The 23,753-nt window shown below is 42.4% G+C and overlaps 1 protein-coding gene across 1 annotated transcript; it reads left to right on the top strand.

Annotated features, from left to right (window-relative positions):
* Nucleotides 1-706: 706 nt before the first annotated feature.
* LOC308293691 (fibulin-7-like) lies at nucleotides 707-23,753 on the top strand (the record flags this gene model as incomplete). Its single annotated transcript, XM_080736286.1, has 7 exons — nucleotides 707-775; nucleotides 6,351-6,531; nucleotides 12,956-13,148; nucleotides 15,256-15,467; nucleotides 17,259-17,396; nucleotides 18,976-19,114; nucleotides 23,378-23,753. The coding sequence occupies 7 exons, from the start codon at nucleotides 707-709 to the stop codon at nucleotides 23,751-23,753; spliced, it is 1,308 nt and encodes a 435-aa protein (XP_080592412.1).

The raw sequence follows: 23,753 nt of genomic DNA on the forward strand, positions 1-23,753 counted from the left end.
CAATACTTTTACTTCAATACTTTTGCAAATATTTTACTTCTTCTACTCCATTACAATTATTGAATACTTTAGTTAAGTTACTTTGCAGATATACATTATTATAAAACAACCACTTTAGTCCAATTTTCTAAATAGGCCATTTGAAAATAGTAGATCTACAAGCTCACAACATGTCCCATCGCGATGCCTTGTGAGCTTGTAAATCGGCTATTTTCAAATATGTTTGTACTTTTACTTTTGGTAAGTGGGCTATATGCCAATACTTTTGTACTTTTACTCAAGAATTCTAGACTTTTCCTTGTAACGTATAGTATTTCTAAATTGCAGTAGGGACCTATTGATACTTTTACTTATGCAAAAGATTTTGAGTGTACTTTTTCCACCACTGCAAGTGCCTTCGAGAAGAAGAAAAAAAAAAGAAAAAAAGGAAAAGCTCTTGGAGTTGCAGATTAAACTGTACAGTCAGTGGCTGCAGAGGAACAGCTGAGTTGGGTGTCAGTCAGTCAGTGCAGTCTGGGTCCTTATATTGAAGGAGGAGAACTCAAAGACTGGTTTACAGCCTGTGACCTCTCTGTCTCTCTCTGACTGCCGCTGTAAGCCATACAGAAAACCCTCTACTCATTGTTTTTTTGTGAAGTTGGGAGTTAACTAAGGGCATCAGAAGTGCAGGTGAGGTGACCAAAAGCTGTGGATTGTTACAGCAAGGATGTTGAAGCTGGTCGGTGTTGTGATGGTGATGCTGTGTTTGCATCACATCTATTCTACCTCTGCGCAGGTGAGTAGGCTTTGATTAATAGCTTTAATCAATCAGATCAGTTTAGCCTGTAACTTTTATTCTTTGTTTTTTTTAACCCCCCTCTTTTGCTGTTGTTGCTTAGTCCAGTGTTTCTCAAACTTTAAAATGTCAAGGTCTCCCCTTTACTGTGACAGTGTACAAATGGAACCAAATGAACCTGTTAGGGTTCATTTGGTTCCATTTGTACACTGTCACAGTTACAGACGTGTATGGGTCAATTTAGACCCCCCTAAAGGAACCCACAGAGTCCCTGGAATCCACTTTGAGAACCGCTGGCTTAGACCAGTGAACTATACCGTCATGAAACTGTACCTTTTCCTACGCAAACTTCTAATAAAGGTTTCGATCAATCAAAGACAATATTCAATAGACTGCTCTTAAAATATGTGCAATAGATTCAAGTCAACATCTTCATTCACTGTAAGATATCATTTGAAAAAAGGCAGCATGTTAACACACTTTTGTAGGGCATTTTTGTTGAATTATTCCAGCTAAAGCTACAATGTATTATGCAGAACGCTTATCAATAATATGCCCATAGGCTATTACTGTCAGTCAGGTTTTACAATTATATATATTTATATAAAAAAAAGCAATTACAAGTGATCGATAAGTAGACACCTGAGTCATTTTGTAAAACAACTCAATTCAATCTGGCACTTTACATTTTAATTATAAAACAAAAGAAAAACAACATTAAGCCATGTTGGCTTGTGATGGACATTTTTTTCAAAATTCTATTTTTTTCCACAGACAAAATACAAAATGAGTAGCCTATTCACAAACACATAAAGAGCTATAGCCCTAAAATGACCACAACAGGTCTGTAACTCTTAGAGTGTACAAATGGAACTAAATTAACCCGTTCCATTTGTACACTAGCTCTCAGAGTTATGGGATCCTTGAAAATAAAACATCTGTGAAATCCTGTCCTAGACTCCTAATGTGTCGTAGTAAATCAATGTCATACATAATTCTGAAGAAAACCTGGAGACTGACATTCAGCAATTGGGTCTTATGATCAAACTAAGAGCATTATAATGGTGTAAAAACAAAGTCTAGAATTTGCCATAGACTACGCCAAGTCGGATGAGTCAGTGTTGTTTAATCCCATGCAGTGAGAGGTCATTCTCTGGGGGCACGGGGCCAATTTTCACACACACGTTACAGCTGTAATTATGGGAGAAGGATTTTCACACCAGCTTGAAAACCTCACTTCTATATATAGAATTAACACCTTCTGGTCTTTCTGTAAATAGATACTACACCGTTTATCTGTTTTTCGTGAAGCCCAATACTGCTGGTAATTGTGGTAAATCATATTACTTTACTTTACTTTATTTGTTTATTTAGACGGGACAATGCATATTAATGAACACTACATGAATGCAATGTAAATAAGCCGGAATTAGCAAGAATGCTAAATTTCATCCGTAGTCCCCACATGAAGACAAAACAATACATACCAACAAACAGTAACCCTACATTAGGAGAGGGCGCCTAAGAACATACATACAAATACTATTTTTCCTGAACCAAGAAAAAAAAAAAAAAACAACACATATTACTAACAGTACCCTACATTAAAAAAGGATAGTTAAAAATATACGTACATGGCATGAGCTGTACTCTTAGAACTATACATGGTCACAGGTTTGATTGTCAACTAACCATTTTTTTAGATTGAACTTGAAGGATGGAAATGACAAACAGTCTCTTATTGTTAGAGATAGGTCATTCCAGATTGAACATCCCTGCACTGAAAGGGTGTTTTTTCCAAAAGCGGTTACCCGGTACGGTACTTCGCAATCCCCTCTAGTGATTGCTCTAGTATTGAGTCCTCTATCAGGCTTCCTTTTTATGAATTCCTTTAGGGGAGGTGGGCATAGACCATTTAGGGTCTTATATATGATACTGACCTGTATTGAGTTGACCTGATTGTATTGTTTAAAACGTGTTACATTTGCGGGTTAAGATTGGTGGCCTATGAATAAGTTGTTGAATTTACATCTTTATTTACAGACTCTCTGATATTTCAAAGTCTAGTCATTATTATGGTAATTTCCACATAAATATGTTATCTGAATGTCCCAATATTATGCAGTAGCATTTGTCTCAAATAAAACTTCTTAAGCCTAATTTATACTTTGTCGTGTTGTTAGCCTGAAACGTGTATTTTTCAGTGGAGAAAAAGAACAGATCTACAAGTAAACAACAAGTGTTAAAGGTTGTCTCTAGTTAAGACCTTGTTGCCCAAAATCTGCTGTTGAATGGGTGGTGGGCATACTGTTAAATCTGCTGTTAAATGGGCAGTCGCATAGCAGTGGGCTTGTTGTTGAAATGGTAACAGGTCAGGTGAGGGTATTTTTAGCACCATAGTAGCCGTCTGTCGGTGTTGGCTCTCAAGTGCATTCAGCTACGTTTTCCCCCACACCTTCCAACCGACTGATCTCCTGACTTCATTCAACTGCCAGTTTGTAGTACCGTATTTTCCGGACTATAAGGCGCACTTAAAAGCCTTTAATTTTCTCAAAAAACTACAGTGCGCCTTATAGTCCAGTGCGCCTTATATATGGATCATTCATTGACATTGACATTCCCTTTAGCACAGCTCCATCTGTTGGATGCATAACGCAACGGTAGCGTCTATTATGTGCGCCTTATAGTCAGGTGCGCCTTATATATGAAAACAGTTTGAAAATAGACCATTCATTGACAGTGCGCCTTATAGTCAGGTGCGCCTTATAGTCCAGAAAATACTGTAATCTGTGGTAGTCTACGTCAGGGTTCCCCAATAGGCGGCCCACGGGGGGCTACTGTCTGGCCCCCACCAACCCCAGTAATAATGGTGGTATAAGAGCAGCAACAACCACTAGTATATCGTCGTTGTCGGGTGGAAACCTCATATCTCCAAATGTGTATGTTCTTTTGCAAAGTAAAGGCCTGCTTCATCATACAAGGCCGTCGCACAAAAGTAGTGAAAACAGCCGAAACAACGCCTCACGGTGCGAGGCGTTGTTTGCTTGTAGATCGACTGTTTTCACTAGTTTAAATCATTTTTTAAATGATAAATGCAAAACGAACGATTTTGGACATACACAATTTTCACCCGACAACGACGATATCTGAACTGTTGCTGGAGTAGCGGGAACGCCACCGTCGCCCCCCTGCAATGTTGTAGCCCTTGGCTAGACATGATTCGGCCCTTGGGGAACCCTGGTCTATAGTATACTAGCTCTTACCCGTTCAAAGATATGAGCTCCAAAATGATGTGCAGTGTGTGGGTTATGGGATGTGCAGTGTGCATACAGTATATGAGGGATGGAAAGTAACTTTAACTGGTGCTTGCATGATAATATGTAGGAGCATCAATGTAAGAAATACCCGTTTCGTTTAATGGCTACCCCCCCCCAGCCCGCCCGCCCACCCTCCCACCCGCCTGCGCACACACCCGCCTGCCTGCCTGCACACACACACACACACACACACACACACACACACACACACACACACACACACACACACACACACACACACACACACACACACACACACACAGAGAGAGAGCTGGTTAAACATGTTGCCTCATGCTAGATGCAGAATAGATGTGCCTCATGCTAGATGCAGAATAGATAGTAGATACACCATAAAAATGCTAATATACAGTATATGATTTGTGAAAGTGACAAACGGGCTTCACAGTTATGTTAGGTGTGTTCATATGCTAATGGTGATGCGATTTCAGATCAATTGCTTTAGCCACTGAGGAGAAACGCTGTTTCAGACAGACAGACAGACAGACAGACAGACAGACAGACAGACACTCACTCACTCACTCACTCACTCACTCAGACATTCGCAAAATTATAGTATAGATGGTGCAGAGCTACCTTTTCAGTCTGTAGTATTGTGTAGTAGTCTATTTGGTGCAGAGCTACCTTTACAGTCTGTAGTTTAGACTTATGAGCTCTATTTTGATTGTCTTAAGTACCAGCTCTTATGCCTTAACTTAAAGGACTTTTCATACTGTCTCCGACCACCAAACTTTTGGTCGCAAAAGGTCCGGTTCAACTACAAAATGACGTCACTTGCATCTTCTGAAAATCATTACCCCGAATTAAAGTTCCGAGAACTGCCCGTAGGAAAGTCGGAACTCTCTGGCGAAAGGTTCGGTGGTCGGAGACAGTATGGACAGGCCTTTAAGTTAAAGGTGTATTCAGTGATAATGAAAGTGGCCGGGGGTCATCTTGTACCATACTGGCCTTACAGCGTGGAAATGTTACGTTTTTTATAGATTTACACCATTATAATGTTCTTGTTTTGATCATTATATTAGACACAATCACTTAATATCGGTAGGCCTACGTCTCCAGCTTCAGGATATGTATGATACTGATTTACTACGATTGTGGCATTTTTTTCTTCTTAATTCAGAGCGACTGTGGTACTCAAAACCTTTATTTTGACCATCATAACTAAGCATCATAACATGACTATGGCCACACTCTACCCTGATTGGTCGAGGACTGGCTGGCCACCTCTGAAAACCGAATCTAGCTATGCTCGTAACACGGGCCATGGTGGAAGTCCTTATATGGTCAGCACACATTCTAGTGGGGAGAATGAATGGAAAATGTACCAATTATATTTTTATTTGAATGAAATACAATCACTGAATAAGAGCTGGTACTTAAAACCAGGGGTGTAGTTGTCCCGATTTAAAATGAAGCAACACGGAACAGAAAGTTCCTATGATTGGCCGCTAGTTGCGCTGTTCTGGCACCAGAAGCAACATGTTCTCCATAGGATTCTATTCTATTCCCCTGAACTTTTACATTTGATTTTCTTACCTTAATAAACATTGTCATAAATACTTTATGGTTCCTGTCGCTAGTTTAAAGCCTCGTTTCAATCACCATGATATGCGTTTTGTGAAAATATGGTCCAATTTATGTTATATTTGATGTTATAGCAGGCTATGCTGTAGGAGGGGCATGTGATCATAGGCTTGTGATGATTCTTCTTCGTGTGCTTTTTTTCGGCAAGCTCAAGACAATGTCCCATGTATCTCTGCGGTTGCACGTGACCGTTGGCAGCCAATAGCATTCGAGATGGTATCATTTCTTCCAATGAACATTGATTTCTACAATGATGGTGTCACCTATACAATGGCCAAAAAAAGCTTCATTTGCGCAGCATAGAAACCAATGGCTTCCCACCGTCCATATTTTTTACAGTCTATGCTTAGTTAAGGCAATCAAAATACAGCCCTTAGACCCTGTGCCCACTGCCCAGGGGCGTCAATTGGGTATGGCAGGGGTATGCAGCTGCCATACCCGGGTCCAGGGGGGAAAATAAAAGTTACTTTTAAATATAAATCATGCCTGTTGCTGGTATGGCAACATGACTGGTGCTTCGCGCGCGTGCAAGACACCAGTCATGTTGCCATACCAATTGGCTTTTTCTGAACTGACGCCACTGCCTGTGCCTGCCTCCAGTCTACAGGTGATGCATATAGTTAGTTACACCTGAACCTTTGTCCCGCCCCTCCCAGAACTGTCCCTCCAATCAGGAGCTGCAGAACTCCCTGAGGCAGGTGGAGAAGATGCTGGCGACTCATGAGGCGTCCTATCAGCAGAGCCTGCGCTCTCTGAGGAAGAAGCTGGGGGCTCTGCAGAACAGCACCATGGTGACGCCCAGCAACACCAAGCCCAAGCCCACCAAGAAGATCAACGGTGAGCAGTGGTGAATTATCCTATTTAGGCCTAGGGTTATTGACTGCTTTAACAATTGAAAAATAGCAGATATACAAGCTCACAGCGCGGCACCGAGTGCCGCGCTGCGAGCTTGTAGATCTGCTATTTTTGAAAAATCATGATTTTTTTTTGCAAGTCTTTGAATATATCTATTTAAAAGCAAACACTTGTAACTCAAATATTTGCTTCTGGGGGGTCCCTGGAACAACATATTTTGAGATGGGGGTCCGTGGCCAAATACCTGTAATTTTGGGGGTCCTTGACATGAAAAAGTTTGAGAACCACTGATTTAGAGGAAGGATTTAGAAGTCGGGTCAAAGATCGGGTCAAAGACATTCAAAGACTTGCACTCATTTTCACTATTTTTCAAAAATAGCAGATCTACAAGCTCGCAGCGCGGCACTCGGTGCCGCGCTGTGAGCTTGTATATCTGCTATTTTTCTAAAGTTAAAGCATAAAATAATGGTTAAAGTGGTTAAAATCTAACGCGACTCGGGGGCGTTCCAGGTATTTGAGAATTATCCTACCGGAGGCTTAAAATTATCATGTTTGAAAGAAAGGCAGAAAGCTATGCACTAGGGGTGTAACAGTATAGTAGTAACTGCATCAAAATATAATTTTTAACTTAAAAAAAATCGAAGTATATTGAAATGAAAACAGATAAAATCGAATCGTATCATTTGATTTTGTATCGTATCGAATCGGCAGGGCAAAGGATCGATTGTATCGATACTACCTACTTGTGCATTGTATTTAGCATTTTTAAGAAGAAAAAATGAAAAGGAGTGGTTTAATTACTTTTCCATTCCATATAGCTACACTGGTCTATCGATAAATGTGTGTAATCTCTGGGTTCATGTCAAGGTGCAGGTTTGTCAATATACAATGGCAGATAAACACATGCAGTTTTTACTTATTTATATCCATAATAATATATGTTTCCCTTAAAAACCTGCACTATCCACACCTTTCACACAGATTTAATTTATTTGCTAAATAGTTACTATCGATTTTAAATCACTGAATCGAATCGTCAACCATGTATCGTGATATGTATCGAATCGCAATTAAAATGTATCGTTACACCCCTGCTATGCACCAGATGTCTGAACCTGCGGTTCCTCTCGTACTGAGCGGGATTACTATTGCAACAACACATCATCAGTAGGGTAAAACTAACCTGTCTCACGACGGTCTAATCCCAGCTCACGTTCCCTATTAGTGGGTGAACAATCCAACGCTTGGTGAATTCTGCTTCACAATGATAGGAAGAGCCGACATCGAAGGATCAAACAGAGAGAGATAGAGGGATAGGCAGGGCTTAATCAATGCCGGAGCTGCAGAACATGGTATTGTTAAAACTCATGAAAATACCATGGATTAATTGATATATGCCAAAAAAAAGAGATAAGAAATGCGTATTTAGTGTGAGAAACAACCTTGTTTGTGCCAAAAACGCATCACATACAGTATGCTGTGTGGAAGCAGGCAACTTCCTGGACCTTACACCAATAAAAGCCTTTAAAGGGATATTTCACTTTCAAAAAAACTTTTGGTAATTTTATCGTCTAATTAGGCTTTTATGAACACCCTGAACAGTTTTTAATTAGCTTAATTGAATATTTAGATATTTGATGTAAATGTTACCAGGCCCTCCAGGCCCAGGGCCTCTCTCCACACACACCCATTGTAACTTCAAACTTCATTTTAACCATGATAGATTCATTAAAAACACCCATTATTTTTTCTGGTGACTCATACTACCCTCCTAATACGTGAGCAGGCCATGTTTTATCCATAACCTTTTTCATTTAATAATAATATTTTTTTTTATTTTTTTTTCCATTTTCCCAAATAATTATTAAAAATAAATGAAAAAAGTTATCAAAAAAACATGGCCTGCTCATGTATTAGGAGGGTAAAATGAGTCACCAGAAATAATAATGGGTGTTTTTAATGAATCTATCATGGTTAAAATGGAGTTTGAAGTTACAATGGGTGTGTGTGTGGAGAGAGGCCCTTCCGCTGCTCCCTGTTGAAAGTGGAATATCCCTTTAACTCATGCTGAGACTGGACTGGAAAGACCAGTGTTTTTAATGCTGTTTAGAGTACAGATCTATAGGATCAGATTGAGTGGTTTCCTGACTTATTTTGAGAAGCCAAACCGGTTCCTGTTTAAAAAAATCTAAAATAAATCACACTCTTTTCTGTGATATGCTAAATTATCGTACATTTGGGCATTTCTTGAATTATTGATCGTACATCGTATAGAACTTTAATACACCTTACGGTGATACTTGGACATGTATATGTCATCAGTGAAGAAGCCAGGGTCGCAGGGTGTTTCGGGTCTTTAATCTTCATACACCCTCGCCTGGTCGACCCAGCCCGGGGGCGATCTTTTCTGCGGCCTCAAGGATCAGAGGGTACGTTTATCGTACAAATAAGATAATTATCGAACATCTGGCAACGCTGATGGTGAGCAGCACACACTTTAGTTATATATCGCCACTGTCGGGCCATCGCACAAAGGTAGTGAAAACAGCAGATCTACAAGCACACAACGCCTCGCGATGCGAGGCGTTGTGTGCTTGTTGATCGGCTGTTTTCACTAGTTTAAATCATTTTTAAAATGATAAATGCAAAAGGAACGGTTTTGGACATGGTTTTCACCCGACAACGACGATTTACTTTAGCTTTATTCACCCAGGGTGAACGCTGAATGCTTATTGGTTGTCTCTTTTAGGGCTCCTTTTTGAATTTTTTTCATAGTAAAAAAAAAGGCAAAGACGTTTAGGGATAAGGGGTAAGGCATGGAAGGAAAATATAGCTGTTAGTGTCCTTTATGTGGAACTGCCTGAATGACGCTGCATGGTTGTCAGGTCAAGCCCACGAACCCTGTGAGGTCAACCTTGATTAAACGTTAAGACTGCACCAGACTGCAATTACGCTATAGAGTAAGTACACAGACTGTTAGCTTCAAAAAGCCCTCCCCGGCCCTGGGAGGCTAGGTCAGCAAAAAACACAGAGAGAGAGAGAGAGAGAGAGAGAGAGAGAGAGAGAGAGAGAGAGAGAGAGAGAGAGAGAGAGAGAGAGAGGGTGGAATAGAGGGAGGTTGTACAGTATGTGATTTCAGACCAAGTAGAGCTCAGTTGGTGTGAGAAAGAGAGAGACAGACAGACAGACAGACAGACAGACAGACAGACAGACAGACAGACAGACAGACAGACAGACAGACTGACAGAGAGAAAAACAGAGAGAGATAGAGGGGTAGGCAGGGCTTAATCAATGCCGGAGCTGCAGAACATGGTATGACACACATACGCACAATTAAACTTGTCTTGTTGGGCAGGCAGTCTAGCAGCTTTAACTCAAGGTGGAAATGGCACTCCAAGCCACACATTCTAAAACAATATCCATATTTCCCACCCCATCACCCTGGCAAAAATGCTATGGGATCAGTAATCCGGTCGGGAGCAGAAACAACCTACCGGTACGTCATGTTATAGTCATCAGACGGACTACACCGGTACGTCATGTTATAGTCATCAGACGGACTACACCGGTACGTCATGTTATAGTCATCAGACGGACTACACCGGTACGTCATGTTATAGTCATCAGACGGACTACACCGGTACGTCATGTTATAGTCATCAGACGGACTACACTTTGGCCGGGGCTACCAAACCGGAAACAATTTTAACCCAAAATAATTCATAGTGCTCTATAGGGCCTACCAAATAAACCCCTAAATGCGGCGTAGTTTTGCTTATTTTGAATGGTTTGTTTGGTAACTCGTAGCGATTGGCAAGACGCATCTTGAGCATTTAAATGGGGATTGGGGAAACAAACAGGGGGAACCAAAACAAAGCGACGCCGCTTCTTCTGCGTGTTTAAAGTTTAGGCCACTCCTAGAGCGGATCACACAGCCTGTTTAGAATTAATACCAGGCTCCTCCTCCGAGGTGGGAAGTCTGGTGACACAAGGTTAGGCAAACAGAAGAGAGACGAGGGAAGTGAAGATGGCATAAGCACCGGTGACGATAGAGAAAGATAGATAGAGAGAGAGAGAGAGAGAGAGAGAGAGAGAGAGAGACACCATTTCATAACCCAGCCAATGCTTCATGTGCACCTGAACCTGAAGTCACTTTATCCCCGCGTTGCTTTGTCAGCGCAATAACACCGGCAACGTTGTTGCTTTGTCAGCGCAATAACACCGGCAACGTTGGGGCAAAGCCCTGCATTAGCCATGTTTTCAGCTTGTTATTGTTACACTAGACCTTACCCGTTCGAAGATATGTGCTCCAAAATATGTGCAGAGTGTGGGTTGTGGGGAAAGTTACTGTAACTGGTGCGTGCGTGAGAATATGTGGGAGCATCATAATGTAAGGAGCAGCTCATGGAGGAGTGTATATTTATGATGGATACAAATAATTTAACAGCAAATTTAGGTGAATAGAAGTATGGGGATGTATGCGCTTGCTCCACAGTTTTTTCATACCCGTTGGAAGATGAGAGACACATCAAACGCACCTGGTGAAAGCGTGTGTGTGTGTGTGTGTGAGAGAGAGAGAGAGAGAGAGAGAGAGAGAGAGAGAGAGAGAGAGAGAGAATGCACATTCCTAACTGTGAGAGAGGGAGCTGTGTGTGTGTGTGTGTGTGTGTGGGGCTACAGATCCCATGGCCTGGAGGAACGGACCGTAACCCTGGCAACAGACAGTAGAAAACGCTAATAAACTGCTTTAATTTGGGAGAAATGAAATTCGGGCTCCGTCACCGTTGGTATAATGCTAATGGCCAATACCATGTGAACTTTGGGATCAGTTGCTGAAGCGAGTGAATAGATAAACGTAGATAAGCGTGAGCGTTAGAGCGTGAGTTAGAGTGTGAGTTTGCTCCTTTAATGGTTAGATATATTCTTGGTCATTATCTCAACTTCAACTTTATTGCCTTGTGCACACAAACACATTTTGTCTGTGTTGTGTGGCAGAGCAGTCCCACTGTGTACTTAAGAGAATGAAATGATCCCCATGCTTGACCCGGGCATGAATCAATACATACTGTATAGGCCATACATGGGCAACTGGCGGCCCGGGGGCCACATGCGGCCCCCACCCACCTTCACTTAATGCGGCCCGCAGGTTAATACTGGAATACTGATATATTATTGATTTCAGCTGTGTCAATTCATAACATGACCTGGTTTAATTCCGTCAGTCTATATTAGTAGATTAATGACTAGTATAGTAGTATTTTTTGTCTAACGTACTTGTATTTAAATTCATAAGGTTAACATGAGTATATAACTAAATGCGTTTCAAATTAAATCAAAATGTTACATTTCAGGATTCCAATTAAAAAATAACAAATAATTCAGGATTCCAATTCAAAAGAAGCAAAAAAAAGTACTCAAAAGTTTTACTTGCAATGTTGAAACACAAGTAAAAGCCCAGTGTACACAATTTACTTGAGTAAAAGTACAAATCTTTTGAAAATCTTTTGAAAATCTACAAGGTAAAATCTTTTGAAAATAGCAGATCTTACAAGCTCACAATGTGAGTTTGTAGATCGGCTATTTCCAAATGGACAAAATGTATATGGGATTGATGATAAATGTGTTAAGACAAAACGGAAGCGGGGGACTGTCTCTCCTCCCAGTGTTGTATTTGACATAAAATGTGACCCGTAGTTTTTATTTGTTGACAAAATTGTCAATAGGCTATAGTCTTAGTTTTAGTCATCATAGCTTAGTTCTTATTTAGCATTCATCAGTAAAAAAAAAAGCTAGTCGATTGTGAAAAATAGCAGATATACAAGCTCACAGCGCGGCCGAGCTTGTAGATCTGCAATTTTTTTTAAAGTCGTGAAAATGTGTGCAAATCTTTGAATATATGTATTTTCAAAGCGAACATTTGCAACTCAAATTTTGCTTCTTGGGTGTGCCTGGAACTAGATATTTTGAGATGGGGGTCCGTGGCCAAATACATATCATTTTGGGGGTCCTTCACATGAAAAGTTTTGAGAACCACTGACATACCGGTAGTAGTCTCTCAAGAACAGACTAACTGAGCTCCAGTTAAGTGAAAAGGACCTTTTCTTTGACGATGGCTGGCCACATTGCTGACATATTAGAAACATCGTTTTTTTTTAAAAAACCTTATGATTCAAAAGACACTTATAGAATCGGGTCAAAATTCTAATTTTCACGATTTTCAAAAATAGCAGATCTACAAGCTCCCAGCGCGACACTCGGTGCCGCGCTGCGAGCTTGTATATCTGCTATTTTTCAATTGTTAAAGCATAAAATAATGATACACAATAACGTGTACCCGTTCTGAATGGGTTAAACATTTTTCGTCATAGTTTAAGTCGTAATCAACACTGCTCTGTCTCCTTTCCAGCAACGTGCTCCAAGCCAGACATCCCCGCCCACGGGCGCAGACTGGGGAGGGTGTTCGGCGTGGGACACGAGGTCCACTTCCTGTGCAAGCCGGGCTACGACCTGATTGGCCCGCGGACCCGGGTGTGTCTGGCCAACCTCAAGTGGAGCGGCCAGCAGCCCATGTGCCGGCGTGAGTCACCCAGACACCCTCTGTACCATGGATCTTTACTGTCGTTTACTGTCGTTTAAGACACTGGATTTTGGGGGGTCCTTGACATGAAAAGGTTTGAGAACCTTAGAAAAAACCTTAGAAGGACATTCGTAAGAATTGGGTTAACCCGGGCGTTCAAACTTTTTCATGTCAAGGACCCCAAAAATTATATGTATTTGACCCTCATCTGAAAAGATTTTTTGTGCCAGCCAAGGACCAACAGAAGCTAGTTAAAAGCTAGCTGGTTAAAAATTATTGCTTTATAAGTTTTTTTTTTTTTTTTTTTTTTTTAAATAGCAGATCTACAAGCTCATAATGTGGCACAGAGTGACACGCTATGAGCTTGTAGATCTGCTATTTTTGAATAGCCAATGTATAAAATATGGTTAACATGAGAGAACCAATACTTTGAATATGCACAACTGTAGCATACATTGGCTGTATTAGTATATCTTTTTTTATCATTCCAACATAGGACGTTTTCACGTGGTGACATTAGCCGATCTACAAGCTCTCAACACAAAAGCTTATAGATCTGCTTATTTTGGATGTTTAATACTTGATACGCCCCAAAATAGGGAGGAGCAGTCCAGGCTGGAAATGACTTAATGATTTAATTGAAATATTTGGGTTTGTGGGTGTTATGATTCATTCATGGTCAACATGGTGTGTGTGTGTGTGTGTGTGTGTGTGTGTGTGTGTGTGTGTGTGTGTGTGTGTGTGCGCGTGTGTGTGTGTGTGTGTGTGTGTGTGTGTGTGTGTGTGTGTGTGTAGTGTTTACGTAACGTCTGATTTCAGCTCTGAGAAAAAAGTACTCACATTTTTTACTTAAGTAAAAGTATAAATTTTGCAATGTAGAAATACTCGTACTAGTAAAAGTCCGGAATAAAAAAAATATTGAGTAAAAGTACTGTATTGTCATCAAAATGTACCAAAAGTAGAAAGTACTCATTATGCAGAATGTCCCATTTCACAAGTTTTCAAATGTATTACATGTACACAAATATTTTGAAAATAGCCGATCTTGAAGCTCACAATGCCATTGTGAGCTTGTAGATTGGCTATTTTCAAATGGCTGAAATTTATAGAGCCTTAGTGATGGGGTGCCAAGATTGTTTCCCCCCTTAAACGTGATGATCAGGTATCAGAATTATACTAGGAAGATGTTTTACAAAAGTTTACAGAAAGAGTTAAAATTATGTTTTATGTGGCCACACCCACCAGTTCATTACGTATGCCTGGTTGTCAGGTGGGTGGTGACCCAGCTGAAGTTAGCCACACCCACAGTGTTGGGTGTATGTTAAAAGGGGAGGGGATTATTTTATGATGTCATTAAATCAGTGTTTTTCGATCAGGCCTTTTGACTGCAGAGGCTTTCATCTTGCAGGGAGAAACCAAAAATACACAGGGAAGGCACATTTGCACATTATAGCCACACCCGGTGGTCTATCATTATGTTAACTCTATAGTCCAGTGTCTCTCAACCACTGTGCCTGGGGACCTTTGGTGTGCCCCTGAGAAGGGTCAAGTGTGCCCCTTGAAACTGCTTGAAAGCCAGTATTGTATTTATCATTTTTAAAAATGATTTAAACTAGTGAAAACAGCCGATCTACAAGCACACGCGGTGCGAGGCGTTGTGTGCTTGTAGATCGGCTGTTTTCACTACTGTTGTGCGACAGCCTTGTATGATGAAGCAGGGTTTTGTTTTGCGAGGAAACATACAAATTTGAAACTTGGAGATACAAGGTTTCTTCCCGACAGTGACGATATTTACACCCCCGTATTATGTTGGTGTGCCCAATGGATTCTTGGGACATGAAAAGTGTGCCCATGCAGAAAAAAGGTTGAGAAACACTGCTATAGACACATGCTAAACTGAAAAAGTACCAAATTATGGCACCACCTCTTTAAAGATGTACCACTGACGTCTGGCGATGTGTTTTTTTCCCTCTCCTGCCAGTCTTCAACAACACCAGCAACTCCCTGCCCTCCTTCTCAGCCTACTCCCCCGCCTCCCACTCCCCCGCGGCTCGCGCCACCTCCTCCTCCTCCTCCTCCTCCTCCTCCTCCTCCTCCTCTTCTTCCTCCTCCACCTCCTCCTTGTCCAGGTCTGCTGCCTCCTCCTCTCCGGCGTCGGCGTCACGCCCTTCCTCCAGTGACTCCACCCCCTCCGTGGCCTCCACCTCCTCGGCCTCCACCTCCTCTGCCCCTCCTTCCCTGCTGGTGCGCCCCTCCCAGTGCACCCAGTACCTGGGCTCCACCCACTGCACCTGCGACGGTGGCTTCACCATATCGGGGCGGGACAACAACGTCTGCACGGGTTAGGAAACCCCTTCTTATTTTCATGTCAAATAGAGTAGCAAAGTCCTCAGACCCAAAGCTTACTTTACTTTATTTGTTTATTTAGACAGGACAATGCATATTAATGAACACTACATCAATGCAATGTAAATACACCGGAATTTGCAAGAATGCTAAATTTCATCCGTAGTCCCCACATGAAAACAAAACAAAGTACTATACCATTCCACCTGTAAACAAAAACAACACATACTGACACGAGAACCCTATATTAGAAAAAGGATCATTAAAATGTACATACATGTACTACTACTATGCATAGACTATACATGGTCACACGTTTGATTATCAAGTAACCATTTGGCTTAGAATGTTTTGTTATCATTGGATAACATTTTGTTCCATGCTATATTGATGTGGTACCATAGGAGAGATAACAGGCAAACGTTGACCTAAATCGTAATAATACAAATCTGCATTCTCCAATTGTGTAGACTTCTTGCAAATTAAGAAATGGAGATTTTTATCCATAATTTAACGCAAGCGTAAAATGTAAATTTAGATCCATAAGTATGCATTTGGTTACCAACTCTCCATCATTTAGCTGCCTGGGGACCACCTGGAACCAACTCAAGGATGACTGGTGGTCCCTGGACCACTGGTTCAGAACCACTGACCTATGGGTAGTTACAGTAATGCTTATTACTGCAGCCCTAAGACCTAAACCCTGCATGGTGATCAGGGGGGGGGGGGGGGGGGGGGGGGGGGGGAGTGGGACTGAGGTGGAGGGGCCCTAGTAACTTTAGCTATTGAAAAATAGCAGATATACAAGCTCACAGCGCGGCTGCGAGCTTGTAGATTTTTTAAGCGAACATTTGTAACTCAAATGTTGCTTCTGTGGGGGTCCCTGGAACTAAATAGTTTGAGATGGGGGTCCGTGGCCAAATACATATCATTTTGGGGGTCCTCGACATGAAAAGGTTTGAGCACCATTGACATGGAAACATAGGTTTCTTGCACACATTTTCACAATAAAAAAAAAAAATAGCAGATCTACAAGCTTGCAGCGCGGCACTCGGTGCCGCGCTGTGAGCTTGTATATCTTCTATTTTTCAATAGCTAACATTCATGGGGGGCCCACAGTGAATCCCTGTACCCAGGGCCCAGAATTTGGTGTGACGCCCTAGCTCTGGTCCATCGTGTCACCACAAGTGACGCTCTGACAGAACCGTCGGCAAATGAATAGAAATGAATTTTCTCAGCCCCTACCAGCGCTCAACTTGAGTCAAAACAAACAAAACTACTTCACTACTCACCAAACCAAAGGTAGTTTTGCGTTGTTGAAAGTCTATTCTCCGCGGTGGTGAGCCCCTCGGCACCCCACCTACTCTGTAAAATACATTATTTTTGTCATGAAATAAAACGCACCCACCTCGAGCCACCTAGCGGCCACCGCATATACAATGGTTCACAACCCGGAAATAAGCGGCGGTCGAGTTGGAGACACTTTATTTCATGCCAAAAATAGTGTATTTTACAGAGTGGGTGGGGTGCTGAGGGGCTCACCACCGTGGAGAATATACTTTCAACAACGCAAAACTACCTTTGGTTTGGTGAGTAGTGAAGTAGTTTTGTTTATCTTGACTGAAGTTGAGCGCTCGCAGGGGCTGAGAAAACGCGGTCTATTCATTTGCCGACGGGTCTGTCAGAGCGTCACTGGAGGTGACGCGATGGACCAGAGCTAGTGACGTCCTTGATGGTGATGGTGATGATGATGGTGATGATGTTGATGATGAATGTGTTGTTTCAGACATTGATGAGTGCCAGGTGTTTCCCCTGGGGAAGCCTGGCAGGCTGTGTGTGCACCAGTGTGTGAACACAGCGGGAAGCTTCCACTGCCTGTGTCCTGCCGGATACACACTGGCCAGGGATGGACGCAGCTGCACAGGTCAGAACTTCAACAAATGATGGCGTGGTTTAAGAATATCGTGGTTGTCGGGTGGAAACCTCGTATCTCCCAAGTTTCAAATGTGTACGTTCTTTCGCAAAGTAAAGCCCTGCTTCATCATACAAGGCCGTCGCACAAAAGTATAGTGAAAACAGCAGATCTACAAGCACATAACGCCTCGCACCGCCAAATGCAAAATGAACGGTTTTGGACATACAAGGTTTTCACCCGACAACGACGATATGAGAAGAAGGGGGGCACGGTGGCGATATTGCCTCACAGCAAAGTTTTATGTAGTTTTAGTCATACCGGTAGTCTTGAATGCAATTCCACATGTTTTTTTAGTCGTATTTTGGTAATCTGTTTTTTTTTTACTTACAATACTTAATTGTGTGGCCAGAAGCTTGTAGATCTTGTGACACCAGAGCGCAACAAACATAAAGATGACTTGTCTTTTAGTTCTACTGGATCTCTTCTCCACTAGTCCCTCCCTAACATTTTAGTCTAGTTTTTATTTGTTGACAAATTTGTCAATATAGTCATAGTCAGTGGTGTAAAGTGACTGAGTAGATTTACTTTAGTACTGTACATAAGTACAATTTTGAGATATTTGTACTTTACTTGAGTATTTCCAATTTCCAATACTTTTACTTCTACTCCACTACATCTCGGATCCAAATATTGTACTTTTACTCCACTACATTCATTTGAAAACCTTAGTTAGGCCTACTAGTTACTTAGTAGATTTTGATTATCATTACAAAACATACATTGACCACTTCAGCCCATACATTTCGGGGCCCTTTGGAAATAGATAGCTCACAATGCGTCACATGTGAGCTTTTGATTTTCGTCAGTGAAAAAGGCTAGTCGAAACCAACAATCTTTCGTCGTAGTTTCAGTCTATGAAATTAACATTGCTGAAGATGTACAGTAACTTTGACTGCTGACTTTCAGGTACTTGTCACTCATGCATGCTGTGTGATAGGGCATTAACGACTTGCGATGAGTCGACTGGACTCAGTAAAAAGTTGAGTTGAAGTTGACTTTATCGTTTGATGACGTCATCACATCATCACACACAACCCCCCCAATTATTTTGGGGGGGTCCCCAGATGATTATTAACTTAATGTGCAACATTGTTTTCTCACTCAACTGTAAACAAACCAACATAAAGTTTATAGAGGATATCTTCACATTTCTAAAGTGCCAATTTAAGGACTTTTTAATACCTCTAAAATGACAAATTAAACATTGTCCAAATTGTCAAATATATAGAGGCAGAAATTGTGAAAATAGCCGATCTACATGCTCAGTTGTGAGCATGTATCTGCTATTTTCACAATAGAACCATGTTATACCAAATGTAATGTAGCACTGTAATATTGGATCATTCCGTCCTTGACAATAAGCAATGCTACAGTTTGAATGCTGTACAGACGCACACATGGAGCAAAATGATAGAAAAAAAATACAAAGGATTTTCTTTTTCAACTTCGACTTTCTCTGTAATGAAGTCGACTCAGTTAATACTTTTCCGTTAATGCCCTACTGTGTGATGCCTGTGCCTGTGTGTAGATATTGATGAGTGTGCGAGCAGCGGGTTGAACAACTGCAGCGGGGAGCAGGTGTGTGTGAACACCTACGGAGGCTTCCAGTGTGTGAGCGTGGAGTGTCCTCGCGTGCAGAACGCCACCTACATCAAGACCTCCTCAATGTAAGATCTTATTATAACACATCCACCTACATCAAGACCTCCTCAATGTAAGATCTTATTATAACACATCCACCTACATCAAGACCTCCTCCATGTAAGATCTTATTATAACACATCCACCTACATCAAGACCTCCTCAATGTAAGATCTTATTATAACACATCCACCTACATCAAGACCTCCTCAATGTAAGATCTTATTATAACATCCACCTACATCAAGACCTCCTCCATGTAAGATCTTATTATAACACATCCACCTACATCAAGACCTCCTCAATGTAAGATCTTATTATAACACATCCACCTACATCAAGACCTCCTCAATGTAAGATCTTATTATAACACATCCACCTACATCATGACCTCCTCAATGTAAGATCTTATTATAACATCCACCTACATCAAGACCTCCTCCATGTAAGATCTTATTATAACACATCCACCTACATCAAGACCTCCTCAATGTAAGATCTTATTATAACACATCCACCTACATCAAGACCTCCTCAATGTAATCCCAACATTGACTTTTTTATTATAATTTAAAAAGCAATTTAAAATAGTGAAAATAGTCGATCTACAATCATATAATCGTGAGGCGCTGTGTGGCTGTAGATCAACTGGGGTCTTGCTCAAGTTTCCTCAGCCCTATGTTCCCTGACTGAGGTTATGGTTAGGGTTAGGGTTAGGGTTAGGTATAGTGGTTTAACATTGAGGGAACATAGGGCTGAGGGAACTCACTACATTTGTGCGACGCCCTTTTGTGACAAAGTAGTGCTTTAATAAAATACAAATAAAAGACAGAACAATGTGAAACTTGGAGATACAAGGTTTCTGCCTGACAGTGACAATTATGAACTAACAACTCAAATAACACACATGCTTTAGCGGATTGAACGTATAGGCTTTCCAGGTCTAAATGGGTTAAAATTGTGGTTCTCCTCTGACCACCACGTCCTTGAAGGCATTCCTGGTGGTCCCCAGCTAAATGATGGGACAGTCAGTAACCAATGGATCCTTATAGGGTTATCTGTAACAAATGGACCCGCACGGGTCCATTTGATTTCATTTTACGCTCTCAAGAGTTAAATTATCGTTAACCACCTGCATTACTTAATTTACAAATCTACACAATGGATAATGTTATTTGGGTCAAAGTTTGCCTGTCATCTCTCCTAACACACATCAATACAGCATGGAATTGTGGACAAATTCTTATCCAAAGATAACAGAATATTCTCAAGTTTTGGGTCTCAGAGGCTAAATCTAATCAAATTGTGGTCCGTGGCTCAAATGCTGAATAAAATCATGGACCTTGGTATGAAAAGGGTTGAAAACCACTGACTTTAAGTGGTCACATGGGTGGGCTTGAGATCTCCAAGTGGGCCCTGGATCCAGAAAAGGTTGAGAACCACCGTTTAAAAAGTCACCAAACACTTCTTTTGTTGACGGGAAGGAGTTTTCCCTTGTCACCACCTCGCCTCCACGCCTCCTCCTCCTGACACTTTAACCTCAGCCAATTCTCACACAAACTCCACCAACAGCTCTAAATTGCTCTGACGCCAAAATAATGACGGTGGTCCCTTTTTACTATAGCGGTCAGGAGCTAGGGGGGGAAATTGTTTAGCATAGTCACGATAGGAATCCACACAGATTTATTGGTTCGGTGTGCAAATCATAGTTCCTATTGTGTGAAGAAAGTACAGGAAGAGTGTGTGTGTGTGTGTGTGTGTGTGTGTGTGTGTGTGTGTGTGTGTGTGTGTGTGTGTGTGTGTGGTGTGTGCAGGGGCGTCACACCAAATTCTGGGCCCTCCATGAATGTTAACTATTGAAAAAATAGCAGATATACAAGTTCACAGCGCGGCACCGAGTGCCGCGCTGCAAGCTTGTAGATCTGCTATTTTTGAAACATTTTGAAAATGTGTGCAAGAAACCTATGTTTCCATGTCAGTGGTGCTCAAACCTTTTCATGTGAAGGACCCCCAAGATGATAGGTATTTGGCCACGGACCCCCATCTCAAAATATTTAGTTCCAGGGACCCCCCCCCCCCCAGAAGCAAACTTAGAGTTACAAATGTTCGCTTAAAAAATACATATATTCAAAGATTTGCACACATTTTCACGACTTTTCAAAAATAGCAGATCTACAAGCTCGCAGCGCGGCACTCGGTGCCACGCTGTGAGCTTGTATATCTGCTATTTTTCAATAGATAAAGTTACTAGGGCCCCTCCACCTTGGGCTCTAGTGACTCAGTCCCACTCCCCCCCCCCCCCCCCCCCCCCCCTTGTGACGCCCCTGTGTATGTGTATGTGTGTGTGTGTGTGTGTGTGTGTGTGTGTGTGTGTGTGTGTGTGTGTGTGTGTGTGTGTGTGTGGATCTGAAATGAGAGGGTGTTTAAAGAAGGGTGTCAGTTAAATCTGAACAACACATTCTCTGCGAACCCTGTGAAGACATCTCGCGCGTGTGAAACAGCGGCTCTCCCATGCTTCCTTCCCTGCAGACCACAACATTGCATGTACTGTCTATTGTAAGTCGCTTTGGATTAAACGCGTCTGCTAAATGCCTAAACTGTAAACTGTATTCCTGTACCGTAGGTCCCGATAAGCTGCAAGCCTGCAGAGTTTGAAGCCTGCTTTCGTGCCTCGTCTACTGTGTCGCCCAAATTCTTGAAAGTAAAACACGTTAACGTGTTCGGAACTGGAAAGGCTAGAGTCATTGTTTGAGCGCTATGGCAGTCTAGCTGGAGTTGCCACAGGTATAGCCTACAGATAATTGTCTTGCCCTCCTTATAAACTATGTTTGTTTTTTTTTGTCTTTTTTTTTTCAATCCTAGCATCCCTATTCTGGAGGGAGAATTCACTGATCTACAACCTCACAATTCGTTGCAACACAATGTGTTGAAAGCTTGATAAGCAACCAAAGAGATTTGGTGTAGAGGAGAAAAGAAACGTGTGGGCCAAGTAGAGCATATTGAACTCACTTGGTTTACTAAGTAGGCTATGAGGTTTAAGTGGTTATTATGGTTATTTCAGCTCAGTCAAGGGTTCGATTCCCTGGCCGGGTCATACCAAAGACTCAAAAAATGGGCTCCAATACCTATTGCCTACCTACTTAGCACTCAGCAAGAGTCAGCATGAAGGGTTGGATTTGGGGGTTAGTCTCTTTAGCCCCTTTTCGACTGCAGCTTTAGCACCACACCACACCACACCACACTAAACTACACCACACCACACTACATAAAAAATATCTACATTTTCCATTACACAAAAGTACCCCTATCGGTAAGAAACAAATTGACCCTTTTAACTGTGATTATAATACAATATAAATTGGTATTACAACTATCCTAAATTATAATACACTATAATGGATTATAACTGTGATTATAATACACTATAAAGTATGAATGTATTACTATGATAATTATAATACACTATAATAGATTATAATAGTGGTTATGACACAATAGAATCTATTATCATTTATTACAACTATATCCTGGTGGTCTACATGAAAAGTCAGTGAGTGGTCAGTCATTATGAAGTGTTAGGCCTTGTTTGGCCTAGCTCAGACCTACTCTAGATTGGATACTTTTTAGTACCACGTTTAGTACCACTTTCACACCACTCTACCCAGGTCCTTGTGGTGGAAAACCTGGCACAAGTGGGCGGTGTGGTGTGGAGTGGTGTGGTGTGGTGTTGGGCCAGTGGAAAAGGGGCTTTTGATGCATATCATGCTACACTACAGAAACAGGAGATAGGCTCCTGCCCTATGGCCCATGCACTAACATGGCTCTGCAAGGCTAACTGCCACCGTGATCAGTTTGTATACTGCTCCTACTAACACTGACCTCATCTCTCCTCCTCTCCCAGGCGGTGTGAGAGGAACCTACTAACACTGACCTCATCTCTCCTCCTCTCCCAGGCGGTGTGAGAGGAACCTACTAACACTGATCTCATCTCTCCTCCTCTCCCAGGCGGTGTGAGAGGAACCTACTAACACTGACCTCATCTCTCCTCCTCTCCCAGGCGGTGTGAGAGGAACCTACTAACACTGATCTCATCTCTCCTCCTCTCCCAGGCGGTGTGAGAGGAACCTACTAACACTGACCTCATCTCTCCTCCTCTCCCAGGCGGTGTGAGAGGAACCCGGGCATGTACAGTATACTGCTCCTACTAACACTGACCTCATCTCTCCTCCTCTCCCAGGCGGTGTGAGAGGAACCTACTAACACTGATCTCATCTCTCCTCCTCTCCCAGGCGGTGTGAGAGGAACCCGTGCATGCAGGGCGACAGCGCGTGCCTCCAGGCCCCCAGCTCCGTCTCCTTCCACCACCTGGCCGTCGTCTCCAACATGACGGCGCCGCGCGTCCTCTTCCGCGTGTCGGCGGCGCGCGTGCTGGGCGACACGCTGCGCTTCGGCCTGGCGGGGGGCCAGCAGGGAGGTGGCCAGAGGGGGGGCCACTTCAGCGTGCAGCGCGCGGGCCGGCAGACGGGCACGCTCCTGCTGGTCCGGCCCGTGCAGGGCCCCGCCGAGCTGCAGGCCGACGTGGAGATGAGCGAGCTGCAGAGGAACAGGCTGCTGGGACGGTACCTCACCAAGGTCACCGTGTTCGTCTCGCCCTACGACTTCTAG

The sequence above is a fragment of the Nannobrachium achirus genome (genome assembly GCF_963921795.1).
Source record: "Nannobrachium achirus genome assembly, chromosome: 11".
NCBI lineage: Eukaryota > Metazoa > Chordata > Actinopteri > Myctophiformes > Myctophidae > Nannobrachium > Nannobrachium achirus.